We start from the raw sequence: 17,649 nt of genomic DNA, 5'->3' as shown, positions 1-17,649 counted from the left end.
TATAAGTCAAATTTGCTCCAAAAATTATAGAAATTACTTTTATCATACAAAACAATTTGACTTAATAGTAGAAATTTTAGCATAATTTTATCTTTTTCTCAGTGAACACCAATGGAAAATTAAAGATCAAATTCTTGAAAAAAAAATATTACTATGAAGTAAAACTGAATTGCATTTTACAGAAAGAGTAAAACTAAACTTCCTAATAATTTTAAAAGTAAAATTGATAAAATTATCAAATAAAGGGTGTGAATTTTACCAAAACACGAGCAAAAAAATACATATTAAAAATAAAAAAAAATGCTAACTTTCTCTTAGAACTCATAGAAGAAAAAAAATCTAAGTGTTTATTTGTTTCCAATTTTTTTGACGCTGCTATCTGTCATTCGATTCTAAAAAAAGATAAAAAAAAGTATTTTATAAGAATTGAAACAATTGTTTTTAGCAGAAAAATCAACCCATCAACAACAATTACAATCAGCAATAGCTAAATCAAACGTACCTTTAAATTATTCCTAAAATACTAGTAGAATTTTATGCTAAATTTCACTCATGACACCTTAACTTTGCATTGCTTCCTAAAATACTACTAGAATTTTATGCTAAATTTCACTAATGACCCCTTAACTTTGCATTATTTCCTTGTGGTCCATGAACCTTAAAATCGGACGCTCCTAAACTTTGCCTTTATAAATATATTAACCTTTTTTAATGTTAACCATGTCAAAATGATTAATGATGGGGATATCACACAAATATAAAGAGATAGAGATGTGTTATAACATCCTTAAATTTTTAAAAGAATATAAATTATTATAATAAGTGTTTTAAAAGATATGTATTTTGGTAACTTCCATTAAAGAAAATAATGGCAAATAAATTGTTTTATGTCATTTAATCTCAAAGGGAAGGGAAAGAATAAATCTCACGTCTTTTTCATTTTTTTTCTTTTTGTATTTTTATCATTTTATATAGAAATTCAACCAACATCAAGAAGGTTTAATACCGTATTCTTGATCTTCATGTAACACGTTTCAGTGGAGCAAGTGATTTGTCAAATAATTATCTAAATGAGGATTTTACAACATTTAACCATCATATATTTAGATTATTTTATGAAAAAACCCATTATATATCTATATTTAATTAAATGCTCATCAATACATCAAATTTTTTTTCAAATTGAGCGTTATGACTGCTAATGGTTTTTTTATTATTAATATTGACTACTATGTTTACTATTGTCTTTTTCGGCTAATTATCTTTTTTTTTTTGGTAAGTGGAAGGGATTTAACCCCGACATACAGCAAAAAGAAACTAAAACAAGTTTAAAAAAAAAAACAAAAGCTAAAAAGTGACACGTCGTGGGAATCAAACTCTGTAACTATCAACTAGTAAAATATCCTAGATACATGCAGGTGGTATCTCACACTCATGAAAATCCAAATGAACAGAACTTACGAAATTATTTTATCCTCTGCGAAATTTTGTATAAAAACAGCTACCTTCTCTCTCTTTTTATCTCACTCATAATCTGAGCAAATTCTTCTATCTCTCTTCTTATTCATTTACCATCATTATCTTCTTTTTCAAGTTACATCGGTTATTCTAAGTTTCGAATATTCGTGTACCAGTTGTCATCCCTACTCTGAATAAGGATACCTACGGTGTTTTGATCCTAAGTACCGAAAAATTATTCTTAGGAGGTGTTTGGTTAACTAAATTTTTATCTGGGAATGGATATGAGAATGATTATTTCTGATTCTTCCTGTTTAGTTGAGTAAAAAAAATGTATGGAATAGGAATCTCATTCCCAAAAGAACGGGAATCATGATTCCCACATCTTAACCCATGAATCATAATTGATTCCACTCCTAATCTCTTAATAATTAAAATAGTAATTATATATAAAAAAAACAAATCATCCCACTCTTAATAATTAAAATAGTAATTATATATAAAAAAAACAAATCATCCCACGTTAAACTATTTGCACAAAAATGATTTTTTTTATGAGATTCATTAATCAATAGTTGATTTTGTTTAAATTGCAATAACTGATTATTTTTTAAAATTGCAGTTTTTTTTATCTATGCAATCTCTCTTTTAACATTATTTTATTATTGTTATAATTATAAAATAGTGATTTCGATTCTAATTCCGTAACATTTTTATCTAGATTCTAATTCCGATTCCGAAATTTAAACCAAACGCTCTCCTAGTAGTTGGATTCCGATTCCGAATTAAACCAAACAAAATAATTAAATAGTCATTCCGATTTCGATTCCGTAACATCCAGTTTCTGATTCCGATTCCGAAGTTTAAACCAAACACCCCTTAGTAGGAATGTAAAATAATCATGTCATTCCTTCTCCTCACTCCCAACCTAGTCATATTGATGGTGTAATCAGTCAAAATTAGTGTAATTTAAATATGGCAAAAAGCATCATGAGGCCCCTGATCTTTCATTGTTTGGTGCATTAAGCCCTCGATCTTTTATTTAGACACATTGAGCCCCTGATCTTTCACCATTTGGTGCATTAAGCCCTCAATCTTTCATTTAGACACATTGAGCCCTTGATCTTTCATATATGGGTGTATTAGATCCTTCTATAAATCAATTAATATATAAGTTTATTAAGGGCATGTTTGGTGTGACAACAAATGATGTTCTAAAAATAACAAATTCTAAAATAAAAAATATATTGTACAAATTAATAAAAATAATTAAAATAAAAAATAAAAAATTTATTGAACTCAATAAAACCTTGTTTTTAGATAATTATGTTCTAAAAATAAAAATAATGTTAAAATTGAAGCACATTTTGTGGAAATAAGAAGGGTAATTTTATCAATAACAAGTAACTACAAACAACTGTTCATGAAAAGAGCTTTTCGTGAAAAGCTCCAAAATGTTGCAGTGTCCAGAGAAAATGTGAAACGCTGCAGTTATATAAACCTAACCAAACATGCCCTTAATAAACTTATATATTAATTGATTTATGGAAGGACATAATACACCCATATATGAAAGATCAATGGCTCAATGTGTCTAAATGAAAGATCTAGGGCTTAATGCACCAAATGGTGAAAAATCAGGGGCTCAATGTGTCTAAATAAAAGATCGAGAGCTTAATGCACCAAACAATGAAAGATCAGGGCCTCAGGATGCTTTTTGCCTTTAAATATTAATTCATGCTAATAAGTCTCATGTTGTTAGCTAATGTAGTTGAATTCTAAGAACAATTACAACACATTTTTTTCTTCATTCTAATATATTAAGTCAAATCTACCTACGAACCTGGCTTTCACATGCATTTCATATTTTATAATATTTTATATTTACATATAATTCAGTTCTGGTGTTTAATTTTATATTAACAAACTAACTAATTATAAATTAAGAAAAAATAATAATGAAAAAATATTAGCAGATCGAACCTTCTTATAATAAGCATTAAAAATTATATTTTTTTTTCCTTTTGTAAAAAGAAAGAGATTCAATTAAGAGCTCGAAGTCGCTTGCGCTATAAAGGGTGTTTGGTTGCTCGTTTTCATGTCAAGCTTTGTCTTTTCACTTTAAAATAAAGAGTTTTAAGTGTTTAATTATGGATCTTCTGTATCTTTTATGTCTGAAAAATTAGCATTTTACAAAAGTAGAGAACCGCTGCTTTTTGGAAAAACAGCTTTTTCCAACAGAAAAAAATAAGTAAAACAAACGGACCATAAAGCTTAAATTCGAGTATGGTTTAGATAATAAATTTTAATTGGGAGAAGATATATATATCTGGCCAATTTCGAAGGATTGCGTCAAGAAAAATTGGAGAGATGAGAGAGTTAATTGGTGATTAAGAAAAGTTATGGACATAGTACACTTTGGAGAATAGATCAAGTGCCGATTAGGTTTATAGGACTGTAAATGAGCCGAGACGCTCATGAGCGGTTTGGTATTCGGCGTGATAAAAGCTCGATTGTGTTCGGTACAGTTGATAATGGATCGAGTTTTTGAGCACGAGGAAGCTTGGTTCGAAAGCTCGTGAGCAAGCTCGATTATAAGTTCATAAACAAGCTCATGAGCAAGCTCGATTATAATGCTCATGAACACTCTATTGAGCAAGCTTCGTTCGATTATTATTTTCAATAATATTTTAAATCAATATAATTAACGAACATAATTAATGAGTTGTTCGCGAACAAAATTCATGAACTAAATTAACGAGCTGCTTGTGAACAAGCTCGTGAGCAGATCAACTCGATTACAGCCCTATCTAGAGATAGAGATGATATCGGCCTGAGAATTTTAAAATCTCATAATTATACTAATAAGAGTCAACAGTACAATTTAATTCAATCTTAAATAAAAAAGTTAATGGTTGAATTCGATAATGAATCTAATTATAATTCGAATATTCAGTTCCATTCAAAAATCTCTTATTTTCTTGTTAACAATGAGGATTCGAAAATCTTCATAATTACACCTAATGCAAATCAAAAATAAAATTTCAATATAAAAAAAAGTAACAACTTATATCAATCTAATTCTTTGAATCATTTTATTTAGACTTAATACATTATTTGCTCCCTCAATTTATCCAAAAAAAACTTAATTGGTCTTCTGAACTTTTAAAATATTCTGATAGTCCTTTAAACTTACATAAAATATTCAGTTAACCTCTTGAATTTGCGTAAAATGTAATCAATTAATCAATCAGTTATAAAAAAAAAAAGTAAGTTAAATGCGAAAGATATGTTGCACGCATCTTAAAACAGTAAAATGATCAATATTAGAGTATGTGATTCTAATATTAAAGAAGAAAAAGTTTAATAGTTGAATAAGTAAGAACTTCTTTTTAAATATGTTTTAATCTATTTTGTGAATTATGTAATAATATTCTAAGACATGGGCAACATATTTTTCGTATTTAACTTACTTTTTTACGACCGAGTGATTAATTGATTATATTTTACTTAAATTTAGGGGTTAACTGAATATTTTATGTAAGTTTAGTAGGCTATCGGAACACTTTAAAAGTTCAGAGGGTCAATCAAGTTTTTGAACAAACTCAATGACTAAATGATGTATTAAGCCTTTTTATTTAAGTATTTCATGTAGCTGTGTGTTCAGCCGCCCTGCACTTTGGCCATTAAAATATTTCAGAATTATCAAGTAGTCAAAAATATCAGCCAGATTGAATCTTGTAATTAAAAATCATTAAAACACATGCTAGATTTTCCTGGTATTTCATCAAATATTTAATAATACCATATGATATTTATGTAAAACATACGCATACCTCAGATCCAATTTTCAGAAGAAAAATAATGGACCTGGAAATTCCATATATCAAGTTGAAAAACCACAGAGATCAATTAATAAAAATCCTAAAGATTTAAAAATGTTCTCTTTTTTCTTCTAGAATATGTTCTCTTTTTCCTTCTAGAAAAACAATTTAATACTGATAATAACCAACAATTTTACTCCTAACATTATGTGATTTTATTTTTAATATTGACAGTCAAGAATAATTTTACCCTCAACGTTAGATAAGTTGAATCAATTTCACAACTCATTATGAATTGCAGATATTTTATTTCTTATTTTGCACCTGTTACATATCAGTTATTTTTAAAAAAAATCATTTTTAATGATTTAATAATAGAATTTAAGATTAATATTTTTAAATTCGATAAAATATTTATATGTTTTTTGTTTGACTCATACAAAATACAGTATAATTTGTTAATTTTAAAAAAAAAATCCACTGTTATTTATAGGTTTTGATCTATTATTAATGAGTGATAAAATGACACACATATAAAGTGTAGACGACAAGATTTATGATTACGAAAACAACTTGACAAATTATTTCTGAAATTGACTCAACTCATCAATATTAAGATAAAATTATTCTTGATTGCGAATATTACAAGCAAAATTACGCTATTTTAGACGTTAAGGTTAAAATTACTTATTAAGATAAAAGTTAGAATTATTGTTGCATCTGAACCTAGATTACGATATTTCAAAAATTTCAAACTTTCCTACTATCAGGTTCAACAGTCAAAAGAGATCGGCAGGAGAAAATGTCACAAACTTGTTGAAATAAGGATTAAAATAACTTATATACATTGAATGAAAGACGCAACTTTTCTTGAATTTCTTGAAATACTCACTATTCTTTTTTTAAGGATAATACTATTATTTAGTACCATATATAATATGATATGGATGTGAAATAAACACATACTTGAGATCCAATTATCAGAAAAATGGATCTGCAAATTCCCACTATCATAAGTTTCTTCCTCTTCATCTTTATGCTACTAAAAATATGGAAGAAAAACAGAAAAAACAACTCAGTACTGTTGCCGCCGGGGCCTATGGCGTTTCCTGTTTTAGGTAACTTCCCCCAATTGTACGGTGCTGAACCCCATGAACGATTACGCGATTTGGCCAAAACTTATGGACCTGTTATGAGCATTCAACAAGGCCAAATTCCGGCGGTCGTAGTTTCTTCAGTTGAAGCAGCACAAGAGGTTCTCAGAACTCAGAGCGAAGTCTTCGCCGGACGACCAATAACTCAGGCGATCGAAATCACACTTTACAACGGTCTTAGTATCGGATTCGCACCATACGGAGAATATTGGAGACAGATGAGGAAAATTTCGACGTTGGAGTTTCTAAGTGCGAAACGCGTTCAATCTTTCCGGTCACTCCGGGAAGAACAAGTTTCGAATGTGATCAAATTGCTTCAATCGAAAGCCGCCGGAGCTCCGGTGAATCTGACGAACACCGTCGTTAATTTGACGAACACTATCATGTTAATAGCTACTTTTGGTGAGAATGGGTTAACGAAAGAACATTTGTTAACTATTTTGGAGGGTTTGAAGGAATCGGGAAAAGGTGTCGGGTTTGCCGATTTTTTCCCTTCTTTCAAATTTCTTCAGTATTTTAGCCGCGGAGCGATGTCGAGACTTCGGAAGTTGCATTCGGAGGCGGATCGGATACTTGAAGATACCATATATGAACACAAAGCGGACATGAAGGGTGATGATGATGGTGGAGTTGATAACTTTTTAGACGTTCTTTTGGATATTCAAAAGAAAGGAAATCTTCAAATACCATTCACAAATGATTGCGTCAAAGCGAATATTGTGGTTAGTATATCCAGCTTATATGCATATTCTAGGATTCGAACTTGAAATATTCGAACTTGAAATATTCGATGCCCTTAATAACTAAAATTAACCTTAATTGATATGTTTTCAAATATTACGTTGCAGGAATTATTCAACGCTGGAAGTCATACAACCTCCAAAGTTGTAGAGTGGACGATGTTGGAGTTTATGAAGAACCCGAAAGCAATGAGAAAAGCACAAGAAGAGGTGAGACAGGTCTTTGGAGAAAAGGGAAAAATTGAGGAATCAAGACTTCAAGAATTGAAATACTTGATGGTGGTTATCAAAGAAACTCTGAGATTACATCCTCCAGCACCATTGGTTATAAGAGAATGTAGAGAAAGAACAAAAGTTAATGGATTTGATATTTTTCCGAAAACTACACTTTTGGTGAATGTGTCTGCAATTGGAAGAGATCCCAATATTTGGATAGAACCTGAAAAGTTTTATCCAGAAAGATTTGAAGAAAGTCAAATAGATTACAAAGGTACAAGTATGGAACTAATACCGTTTGGTGCAGGAAAAAGAATATGTCCAGGATTGACATTAGCCACTGTTTACGTTGAGCTTCTCCTTGCAAATTTATTATATCATTTTGATTGGAAACTTCCTGATGGAATCAGGCCTGACACTCTTGATATGACTGAAGTTTTTATTGGTGACGCAAGTAAGAAACAAAACCTCAACTTGATTCCAATTCCTTTTTCTCTGTTGCCTAAAAATTAAACATGAATCATCAAGAGTAAGAGTGTCAAATGGTTATGGTGTGATCCTTGTTTTAGAGTGCCAAATGAAAATTGACTAGTCTAAATATTGATTGACCACATAAAATGTCAGGAATTAGTAAATAAGAGTGATTTTCCACCTTTCTTGTGGGCAATCAATATTTATATTGGTCAATCGTTATTTAAGTTTAAGGATTTTTATGTTTATTTTTAAAGTTTAGAGGCCATTATATTAGTAACGCTAAAATTGAGATATTATGGATGTATATTATCCTATCAAGAGATTTGGGTGGTATAGATGAAATAAAATATTGTTCAATACTTATTTGTCCTTATGTTGGTTGCCTTTTTGTCGGTTGCAATGGTAATAATCAATGTTTTGAAAACCGAACCGGACGTTGAACCGGTGAGACAACTGGTTCAAGGTTCAATAGGTTCAATTGGTTCAACCGGATAAAAAAAATAAATATATATATAAAAAATAAATTGATGTTTCATTGAACATAAAAATTAAAAATTTCATACATATAATAAACAATTCTTAAGTTAACATATTAATTAAAAATTAAAAATTCATACAGATAATATAAAAATTCACACATCGGTAACCAATCCTTAATTTAACACATTAATTAAAAATTCACACATCTAAAATCAAACCCATAGTTTAACACAATATTAAGATTAAAATTAAATTAATTAATACCAATTATTAAAGAGATTGTTCTCTACCTAATTTTTAAATTTTTTCCTTAATTCAATATGTTTTTCAAAAAATGGCAAAAAACCAGGGTCAATCCGGTTCACTGGTTCAACATCGGTTCGCGGTTCAACCTCGGTTTGATGCGGTTTAATATAGTTGAATCTGTATAGCTAAAACCGGACCGGACACTTGACTGGTTCGCGGTTCGACCGGTTCGACCGGCCGGTCCGGTCCGATCCGGTTTTCAAAACACTGGTAATAATAAAACTTTTCTCTAGTTTTGATATTATGTATATTATTATTATGGTATTCGTAGTATTTGCATTAATTTCTTTACCACCAACTAATTAATGGGGTTTTCCATTCATTCTCCCTCACACGATTTAGGTGGAGATCTCACCACATCTATAGCTTATCTCCAGTACTCATACTTGTCATTTAGTAGGGACTTAGTCATTACATGTGAGAAGTTGTCATCAGTGTGAATCTTCTCAATCAATAATTGCTTGGATTCTAAAGTACCACGTATGGTATCTCACATCAAGGTGTTTAAACTTTGAATGGAAACTTGAATTCTTACACAAGTGAATTGTTTAAGCTAGGTAGAAGCGAAAATATAATTTACTTCTAATATTTATTGATTCATTATAAGAAAATAAATACAAAGTGAGAGTTGTTTATGTAGCTTACAGAAAATGAAGAAAAGAAGGGAAAGCAGTTAATTAAGAGACTAGTTAATATAATGCACAATAAAGTTGTAACTAACAACATAATAGGAAAAATACAATGTACTAGGATATAAATCTATTTCACTTTACAATTCTACCATCCTCTCTTAAGTTGTAGATTGACTAATCCCAACTTGTTTAAACTAGGTTTTATTTGATTAGAATTCAGTTGTTTGGTAAGAATATTTGTCAGCTCAGCATTGCTAGTCACATAAGGTGTCCGTATGAGATTATTTAACAAACATTCTCTAACAATATGATAATATATAGCAACGTGCTTCGTTTGCTCGTGAAAAACTAGATTTGAAACGATCTATCTAAGTCAACTGATATTCATCGAAAAGTCGCAATTTGAAGTATACATTAAGAAGGATCTAGGAACAAACATAAATTTATTCTATCTAGCTCATATAACTATGAACCTACTGACTTATCCTAATATTTGATTGGGCTACAAAAAAAGGTTTATTCTGATATTGATTTGACTATTTATCTAGATACAATTGATTATATACAAAAAGGCTTATTCTAATATTGATTGGACTACTTATGTATATTGATTAGATACAAAAAGGTTTATTCTTATCTTGATTGGATTACTTATGTAAATCGATTGAACTATTTATCTAGATACAAAAAGATCCATCGTGGATTCGTAGGTTATTGCATCTTTTTAAACATCTTTAGTAGAGATTATTTTAAAAAGTGACAAAATTTAACACATCATACTAAAATATAACATTTTATTAATTTAATCATCTAAATCATTTTCGGATATTTTTGCTAAAAAATACCCCAATAATAAGCAACTTTAAAAGTTATCATAATAGCCTCATAAATCATTACTATATACAATTTATTTTAATTATAAATATTGTTAACAAATAGTAAAAGGGGAGAGACTCATAGAAATGTGCACCAATAGTAATCAAGTAAATAATTTTTTTTAGCAAGGTTGCCAAAAAACGGCAACTTTGTTTGATACTCACAATCACTCTAATAGTAGACACCCTTTAAAAGTTGTCAAATCCAATGTCACATCATGTAGCACTCTTTTAAACACCCTCTATTGGAGATCCTTTGAAAATTGTCAAACTCAATGTCACATCATGTAACACTATTTTAAACAGCATCTAATAGAGATGCTCTTAGAGCATCTCCAATAGAGGGTGTCCAAAAGAGTGTCAGCTGATGTGACATTTAGTTTGGCAACTTTTAAAGGGTTTCTACTATTGAAGTGACGGTGGGTGCTAAAAAAATTGCCAAAAGGTTGTCAATTTTTTACAATCTTGCTTCAAGATTGCCAAACATTTTTTTTTTTTAAAATTATTTACTTGAACACTATTGATTCACTTTTTTTTGATGACTTTCTCACACATTTCACTATTGGTTAATAATATTTATAATTAAATAATTTATATATTAAGTAATGATTTGTGGGGTCATTGTAGCAAATTTTTAAGTTGTTTTATTATTGAAGCATTTTTAAATAAAAGTTAGTAGTAATGAGATTACTAAATTAATAAAATATTATATTTTAGTATGATTTGTTAATTCTTGGCACTCTTTTTAACAACCTCTGTTGAAGATGCTCTTAGAAACCTATCCGATGAATTGAAAAAGTAAAAAGACCGCCAAACCGTCCCAAATCCTTAACAGGGACACTTTCTTCTGTTACTAATGAATTATAATGAATCTACAGGGCTTTACATATCTCAATCCCATTTATAATGGCTTAGCTTTGCACATCATTAAACATTTTTCTTTTTTTTATATAAAATGTCATATTCCATTAGATCACAAAATACAAATACAACAACAACAACAAAACCTTAGTCCCGAAATGATTCGGGAAAACATGAACCATCATATAAAACCGTGAAATCAAGTCGTGTCAGCAACACAAATTCGCTCCCTCCACTCCGCCCTATCTACTATCATATTTTCCTCAATTCCCAATAAACTCATATCACTCTCGATCACCCTCCTCCAAATTTACAGATCACAAAGTACAAATAAATAAATAAAATCCCATACGTACAAAATTTCTAACCAGGACTATTAAACCTTTAAAAATATCGACTGTTTTGACTTGTACAAGTTGTAGTGTATATTAGTTGAGTGTTAGATCAATATACACTACAACTTGAGACTCCCCCAATTTCTTGAATCTTGTCAACCAAATTAAATCCAAATCTCATCTATAATTACAAACAAAAATATCAAGTATTAAATCAAATCGTAACGTGTAACTTAATTATATATGCAAACAAAATGAGAAAGTAATAACAACAATAAATAATTAACTACATAAATATAATTATAATGAATTAAAATTACAGAAAAAAGAAAGTAAGAATGAGTGACTGAATCAAGGCTGCTGCTGCTGGCTGAGAAGCACATCCTTGTAAGGAGTAGGAGTAGGAGTTGCAGTAGGAACAGCTCTTATTTCCTCTATTATCATTTTCCTTCTCCTCTCTTCATCTCCTCCCGGTATAAGCGGCGTAAGCCCCTCTCTTTCGTTTATCAATTGTTCCTGCGCCCCTCCCCGCAGTTTCTCTAACCTCAGCCCGTCGATTTGCTGCATTTTAAACACTTTCACCACGTTTGTTAATCCCCCTGTAAACAACATTAGACTGCCGCATATCCCCATCCACACAAATCTCCTACTCTGCATGCGTATATATTGATAGTGCGTCATTCATTTCATCTACATTTCAGTTTACACTTATATATAACTATAAGTTTAATTACCAGTAATTGTAGACCGTGAAAATCGACGCCAGGTTGTTCTAGGATATTAAGTACGGCACCGACCAAGAACAGCAAACTCCCCATCAAAAAAGGGATCTGGACGCTCTCTTGCAAGATTTGGACGTGCCCACCGGCTCTCTCGTAAATCTGGCAGGAGTTGTGTATTGATCCGACCAGCCATAAAACCGGTCCAGCTATTAGCATGTTCAGAGCGTGTTTTTCGAATTTGAAGAAACCATACCCTTTCTCTTCCTGCAATTTAATGTCACAACTAGATAATTACAACCAAAAGAAAGTGTATGTTTTTCTCTAACTCGAAAGTACAATCTTACAAATCGAATAAATACTCATGTCGATGTGACTTTATCTCTAAAATCATAAATGATAGAATTGACGAGTGCATAATGAGCCAATTTCGAACATTATTAAGAAAACTCAAATATTTTATAGCACCGGGTGCATATCAATAACTGATTTTGCAGTAATTGCATAGCAATTACTTAAGCAAACAAGGCTTTTGCACCTTTTTGCAATTTCATAAGTTGCATATCAATTACTTTAGAAAATAGATTTTGCATCTTTTTGCAATTTTTGAGATTTCATAATAGGTTTGGGATAAAATGCTTTTAAGATAAAGTCCAAATCTTTCCTTTCCCCTAACATACAAAATTGTTTAATTTTACAGCTAACACCTCCAAGCAATGTCAATTTTATTACTAAAGTTTCTAAACAAGATAAATTTCATCCTACCTAATGAAAATTTTGAATAGGCGATTTTGATTGTTACATGACTCTGTTACGTGACTCTCACATAAAATCTTCCAAACAAAAATTCGTAATTGAGTTAATAATCAACATACTACAAAACAAATAAATTACAAATTTAATAAACCATACAAAAATTTAACAACTCAAATTATCAAAAAATTTAATAAAAATAAATAGCCCTTTGCTAGGATGATAATCTTTCATTTTTTCCAAATAATGGCGTGTACCAGGATAGTGACAAGCATGTGTACTTTCTTTTTTGGATCCCATACTTTTTCCTTTTATATAGTGTTCGACTAATCTCATTAGGATTGGGTTAAGGTATGTCCCGGTACCCATTCCCAAACCCATATCCATTGTCATCCCTAGTTGGATGACTATATTAGAATTTCCCATAGCATAACATGTCATGATTGAGAATATAATTCCCAATTTTAAGCTAACTACACTTTTTGGGCTAATTAGAGCAAAAGGCTAACAGCAAGCTAAACAACCAAAAGGGTCCTACATCTTGCACCCTAACTCCCAATTTTTGAGAGGGGTCGGAACCATCTCTGGTGGATCCAATACCGGGGCTGGGGGGCTTGCCTGTCTCCGCCCATGCGTTATAGGCCATCAATTTCAATGTATCTTATTTCGATGATTAGTTGAAGAATAAAACGGCAGATCAAATAAAGAAGAGAGAACAAACCTGAAGGAAAAGGAAAAAGATCCCCAGGAAAAAAAGCAAAGCCCCAAAGATTTGAACAACAGGAACAGCAAATTCCACCAATCCAAGCTGCGCATCAAATTCCATTAACCTTAACCGGTAATCGATCCCGGTGAGATGAGCAATCAGATCGTGAAGATTGACAACCACAATGAGTGCTAATGCTATGCATAAAAGAACCAAACCGGACCTTGGCTCCATCGAAAATATAGCCGCGAAACCACCGGTGAGCACAATGGTAGCGAACACATAAAGCCCAGCGTTCATGTATTCTGCTCTGTTTCGACCCAGTCTGGGTCCGTACATCCTTATCTCTCTCGCCGATGCTAGCTTCACCATTTCAGAATAGAATAGATCCAATTCAATTAATTTCAGAAAGATCAGAGCATGGAATTTTGTGGATTGTTTTTGTTTGTTTCGTTACAGAGTGAGAAATGGAGATGAACAACAACGGAGTGAGAAGAGGCTGTCCATTCAGGAGGATGCCCACGTGTCCTCCATGCACTTCTTTCTTCAACCACGTGGATATCTATATTTTCGAGGAAAATAGCCTAATTTTAATTTTCAATGTATTTTTGAAAATTATATATAATCAAAAATATTATTACAAATACAATTTGGAAACTGTAAAAAGAGATAGGCTTAATATTTTCAGTCATGAAGTTCTTCCAATACTATAACTGACTTTCCGAATTTAGATTTGTACCAATTAATCTCTTAATTTATTTATTTGGAATAAATAATTTTTATTTTGGGAGTTTTTTTTGTCTTATTAATTAATATATCAGTAGATTAGTTAGATATAGCAATCGATATTTTAAAATCTTTTATTTTTAATGTAATATTATATTGAATATTATATTGAATGTTTTTTGAGTTTAAGATCTATTTATTCCAAATAAATAATTTGGGGAGTTTTTTTTTTATGAAAATGCTTATAACTTCGTTAAATACGAAAAGTACAATTACAACAAGAAATGAAAAAGGTAAAAAACCTTACAAAATCCACAATGGGATCAAAACGAAAAGCCATAAAAGGTACAAACCACACAGAAAAATTTGAGAAGTTATTTATTCCAATTAAATAATTTAAAAGGTTATTTGTTTTAAATAAATAGATTAAAAGGATTAGTTATTACAAGTCTAAGTTCGGTGACTCGGTTGCAATTTGGAAAGTAAATTTCTTATTAAAGCACATATAATATAATTAATTAGGTACAATATCAAAGCCAGTGAAAATTTATGATATTTTTTTTAGTAGGAAAAGGAAAGAAAAAACAAACAAAAAAAATCAAGAAAAAAACCTAACCCGGAATTAGCCTAGGGAAGCTAACCCCCACCACATCCTCCAAAAGGAACGGATACAGGAAATCAGGAGGAGAAGAGAAGGTAGTAACTCCTCACATCCTCTCATGGCCTTCTGCCGCCAGACGATCTGCCACCCTATTCTATTCTCTGAAAATATGGCTGAAAATGATGGACTCAAAGGAAGAACACATCCTTCTAATACCTTTGATTAAGTTTTGGCTATTTAAACAAATAGCATTATCGCCCGAGATCATTCTGATAGCTTCTAGGTTGTCAGATTCCACAATCACCTTCTTCAAACCCAGACTCCTAGCTAGTCTAAGACCAGAGAAGATTCCCCAAAGCTCTGCAGAAAAGGAGGAACCCATACCCAGGTTATGCGTGAACCCAGAAATCTACGCACCACCATCGTCTCTCAGAACTCCACCCACAGCAATTTTACTGTCTTTATGACAAGAGTCATCAGTATTTAATTTTACCACCCCTTCACTAGGCCTACACCAACCCAAGAGATGGACAACCTTCTTCTGGATCGGTTTCACAAGAGGGTCCTCTTTAAAGCTATTAGCAATAGTAAAAAAAAATTAGAGAAGAACTCAACCAAATTAGGAATAACAACATTCTCTCCCCCAAAAATCTTAGCATTCCTCCAATTCCACAGCTGGTGACAGACAATAGCAAAGATAATGTCACCATACTCAAGATTCGCCAACAACTTCCCACTAACACCATCGGCAAACCAGTCAATATCAGAGTGGGAAAGGAAAGCAGGCAGCAGCTGGTTAGGGAGAATTTTCCTCCACACCTCTATACTCCTGGGGCAATCTCTAAGAGCATGGCAAATAGTTTCTTCCTGCCCTCTGCATCTACTACATGCACCAGACTCCACCAAATGACGTCTTTTTCTGTCTGTATTAGTGAGCAGCCTATCCTTTACCCCAAGCCACAGGAAGCTCTTAATGCGGTAAGGAACTTTCAAATCCCAAATAATTTTCCACACTTCAGAGTGGGGGACCTCCAAATTTTGATTGAAAGCCTCGAAGGCAGACTTACAAGTATAAGTCCCATTATTCGTTAACGCCCAACAGTGGCTATCCCTATCTTCCTCTTTGCTACTAATCTTAACTCCTCTAATTCTCAGGAGAGTCTCCAGACTAAAATAGGATTCAAATCTTGACCAAATCCAATCACCCTCCGAATCCACCACATCAGCAATCTTCCAATTTTGGATACCCACGGGAGGAGGGGAGATACAAACCTCTAACAAGGATTTATTACCAATCCAGATATCATTCCAGAAGCTGATAGACTTCCCATTTCCCACATCTCAACCTATCCCAGAGCAAAACTCTGAAAACACAGTGCTAAGGCCTTTCCAAAGAAAAGAACAACTAATAACTCTCTCATTGGGCCCTCCAAAAATCCTATCTTTTCTATATTTCCCACATAACAAACGCACCCAAAGAGAGGAAGGAAGTTGCCACATCCTCCACAGAAGTTTCATCAGTAAGACTTTGTTATTGTCCATGGCTTGTCTTATCCCCAGGCCACCCATATTTTTCGATTGACATACTTCTTTCCAAGGCACAAGGTGGATCTTTTTCCCCTTCGCAGAGCCCCCTCACAGGAATCGACGATTGATTTTGTCAAGATCATTAAGAACAGGCTCAGGCAGTCTACAGGCTTGCATAATATGATTAGGAGCCGCACAATTGACAAACTGAATCAAAGTAAGGCGCCCTGCAAGAGACAGAGATTTAGCTTTCCAACTGGCACATTTGTTATTAGTTTTGTCGAGAGTCTTTTTAAAGGAGGCTTTAGAAACTCTCTCACTATGGAGGGGAACCCCTAGATATTTGCCCAAAGAGTTGGTCAAAGGAATACCCGAAATTTCACTAAGCCTTTTACAAACTCTCTGATTCATGTTTTTAGAACACAATATCCGAGATTTTTGGATATTGAGCTTTTGACCAGATGCGGCGCAGAAACAGTTAAGAATATCTATGATTACAACAATTTGCTCCTCACTTCCTTCCACAAAGATCATAACATCATCTGCGAAGAACAAATGAGTAATCGGGGGACAGGATTTATTGATCGACACCGGGTGAAACTTACCATTGCCAACAGCCTCTTGGATAAGGTGGGTCAATCTTTCCATTACAATAACAAATAAGAAGGGGCTCATAGGATCCCCTTGACGGATGCCTCGGGAAGGGGTGAACTCCTCCGATATATCTCCATTAATCAAAACCTGAAAAACAGGAGAAGAAATACAGACCTCTATTAAATTCACCCAATTATCCGGGATACCAGCTCTCTTCAAACTATCCAGAAGAAAACTCCAGTTAAGGCGGTCATAAGCTTTTTCCAGATCCAGCTTCAGAGCCACAATACCCCTCTTCCCCTTTTTAATTTTCATAGAATGGACCATCTCCTGGGCAATAACTACATTATCCATCATCTGCCTTCCAGGAACAAAGCTGCCTTGATTTTGGCTAATAATATTTGGAAGAATACACCGGAGTCTATTGGCCACAATTTTAGTAACCGCCTTATAAAGCACATTACAAAGACTAATAGGCCTCATTTGTAAGAAAGAAGATGGCCTCTCAACTTTCCAAATCAGGACCAGAAGAGTTTTATTCACCAGCCTAATATCCTCGGAGCCACTAAACACTCCTTTAATAAATCTATAAATACCTTCCTTCACAGTCGCCCAATGTTTATGATAAAAACCTGCAGGAATACCATCAATCCCAGGAGCTTTAGTTG

At 32.5% G+C, this 17,649-nt stretch overlaps 2 protein-coding genes across 2 annotated transcripts; one reads left to right on the top strand and one right to left on the bottom strand.

Moving 5' to 3' along the window:
• The first annotated feature begins 6,214 nt into the window (after positions 1 to 6,214).
• LOC136224167 (cytochrome P450 726A27-like) lies at positions 6,215 to 8,239 on the top strand. Its single transcript, XM_066012433.1, has 2 exons — positions 6,215 to 7,158; positions 7,285 to 8,239. Exons 1-2 carry the CDS (start codon positions 6,271 to 6,273, stop codon positions 7,903 to 7,905), a joined length of 1,509 nt encoding a protein of 502 aa, XP_065868505.1. The 5' UTR covers positions 6,215 to 6,270; the 3' UTR covers positions 7,906 to 8,239.
• Positions 8,240 to 11,564: 3,325 nt separating this feature from the next.
• LOC136224156 (uncharacterized) lies at positions 11,565 to 14,012 on the bottom strand. Its single transcript, XM_066012422.1, has 3 exons — positions 13,549 to 14,012; positions 12,090 to 12,341; positions 11,565 to 12,006 (listed from the first exon to the last, which is right to left on the bottom strand). Exons 1-3 carry the CDS (start codon positions 13,903 to 13,905, stop codon positions 11,707 to 11,709), a joined length of 909 nt encoding a protein of 302 aa, XP_065868494.1. The 5' UTR covers positions 13,906 to 14,012; the 3' UTR covers positions 11,565 to 11,706.
• Positions 14,013 to 17,649: the final 3,637 nt, after the last annotated feature.

The sequence above is a fragment of the Euphorbia lathyris genome, chromosome 1 (assembly GCF_963576675.1).
Source record: "Euphorbia lathyris chromosome 1, ddEupLath1.1, whole genome shotgun sequence".
Taxonomy (NCBI): Eukaryota; Viridiplantae; Streptophyta; class Magnoliopsida; order Malpighiales; family Euphorbiaceae; genus Euphorbia; species Euphorbia lathyris.
Note: the sequence above shows the minus strand (reverse complement) of the source record. Positions and strands in the feature narration are given on the sequence as shown.

Coding starts and splice junctions, on each gene's coding strand:
- LOC136224156 (XM_066012422.1), bottom strand. CDS start 13,905: ATGGTGAAGCTAGCATCGGCGAGAGAGATAAGGATGTACGGACCCAGA. Junction 12,342..13,548: donor TCTTTTTCCTTTTCCTTCAG/GTTTGTTCTCTC, acceptor ATTAAATTGCAG/GAAGAGAAAGGGTATGGTTT. Junction 12,007..12,089: donor TTCACGGTCTACAATTACTG/GTAATTAAACTT, acceptor ATACGCATGCAG/AGTAGGAGATTTGTGTGGAT.
- LOC136224167 (XM_066012433.1), top strand. CDS start 6,271: ATGGATCTGCAAATTCCCACTATCATAAGTTTCTTCCTCTTCATCTTT. Junction 7,159..7,284: donor GCGTCAAAGCGAATATTGTG/GTTAGTATATCC, acceptor ATTACGTTGCAG/GAATTATTCAACGCTGGAAG.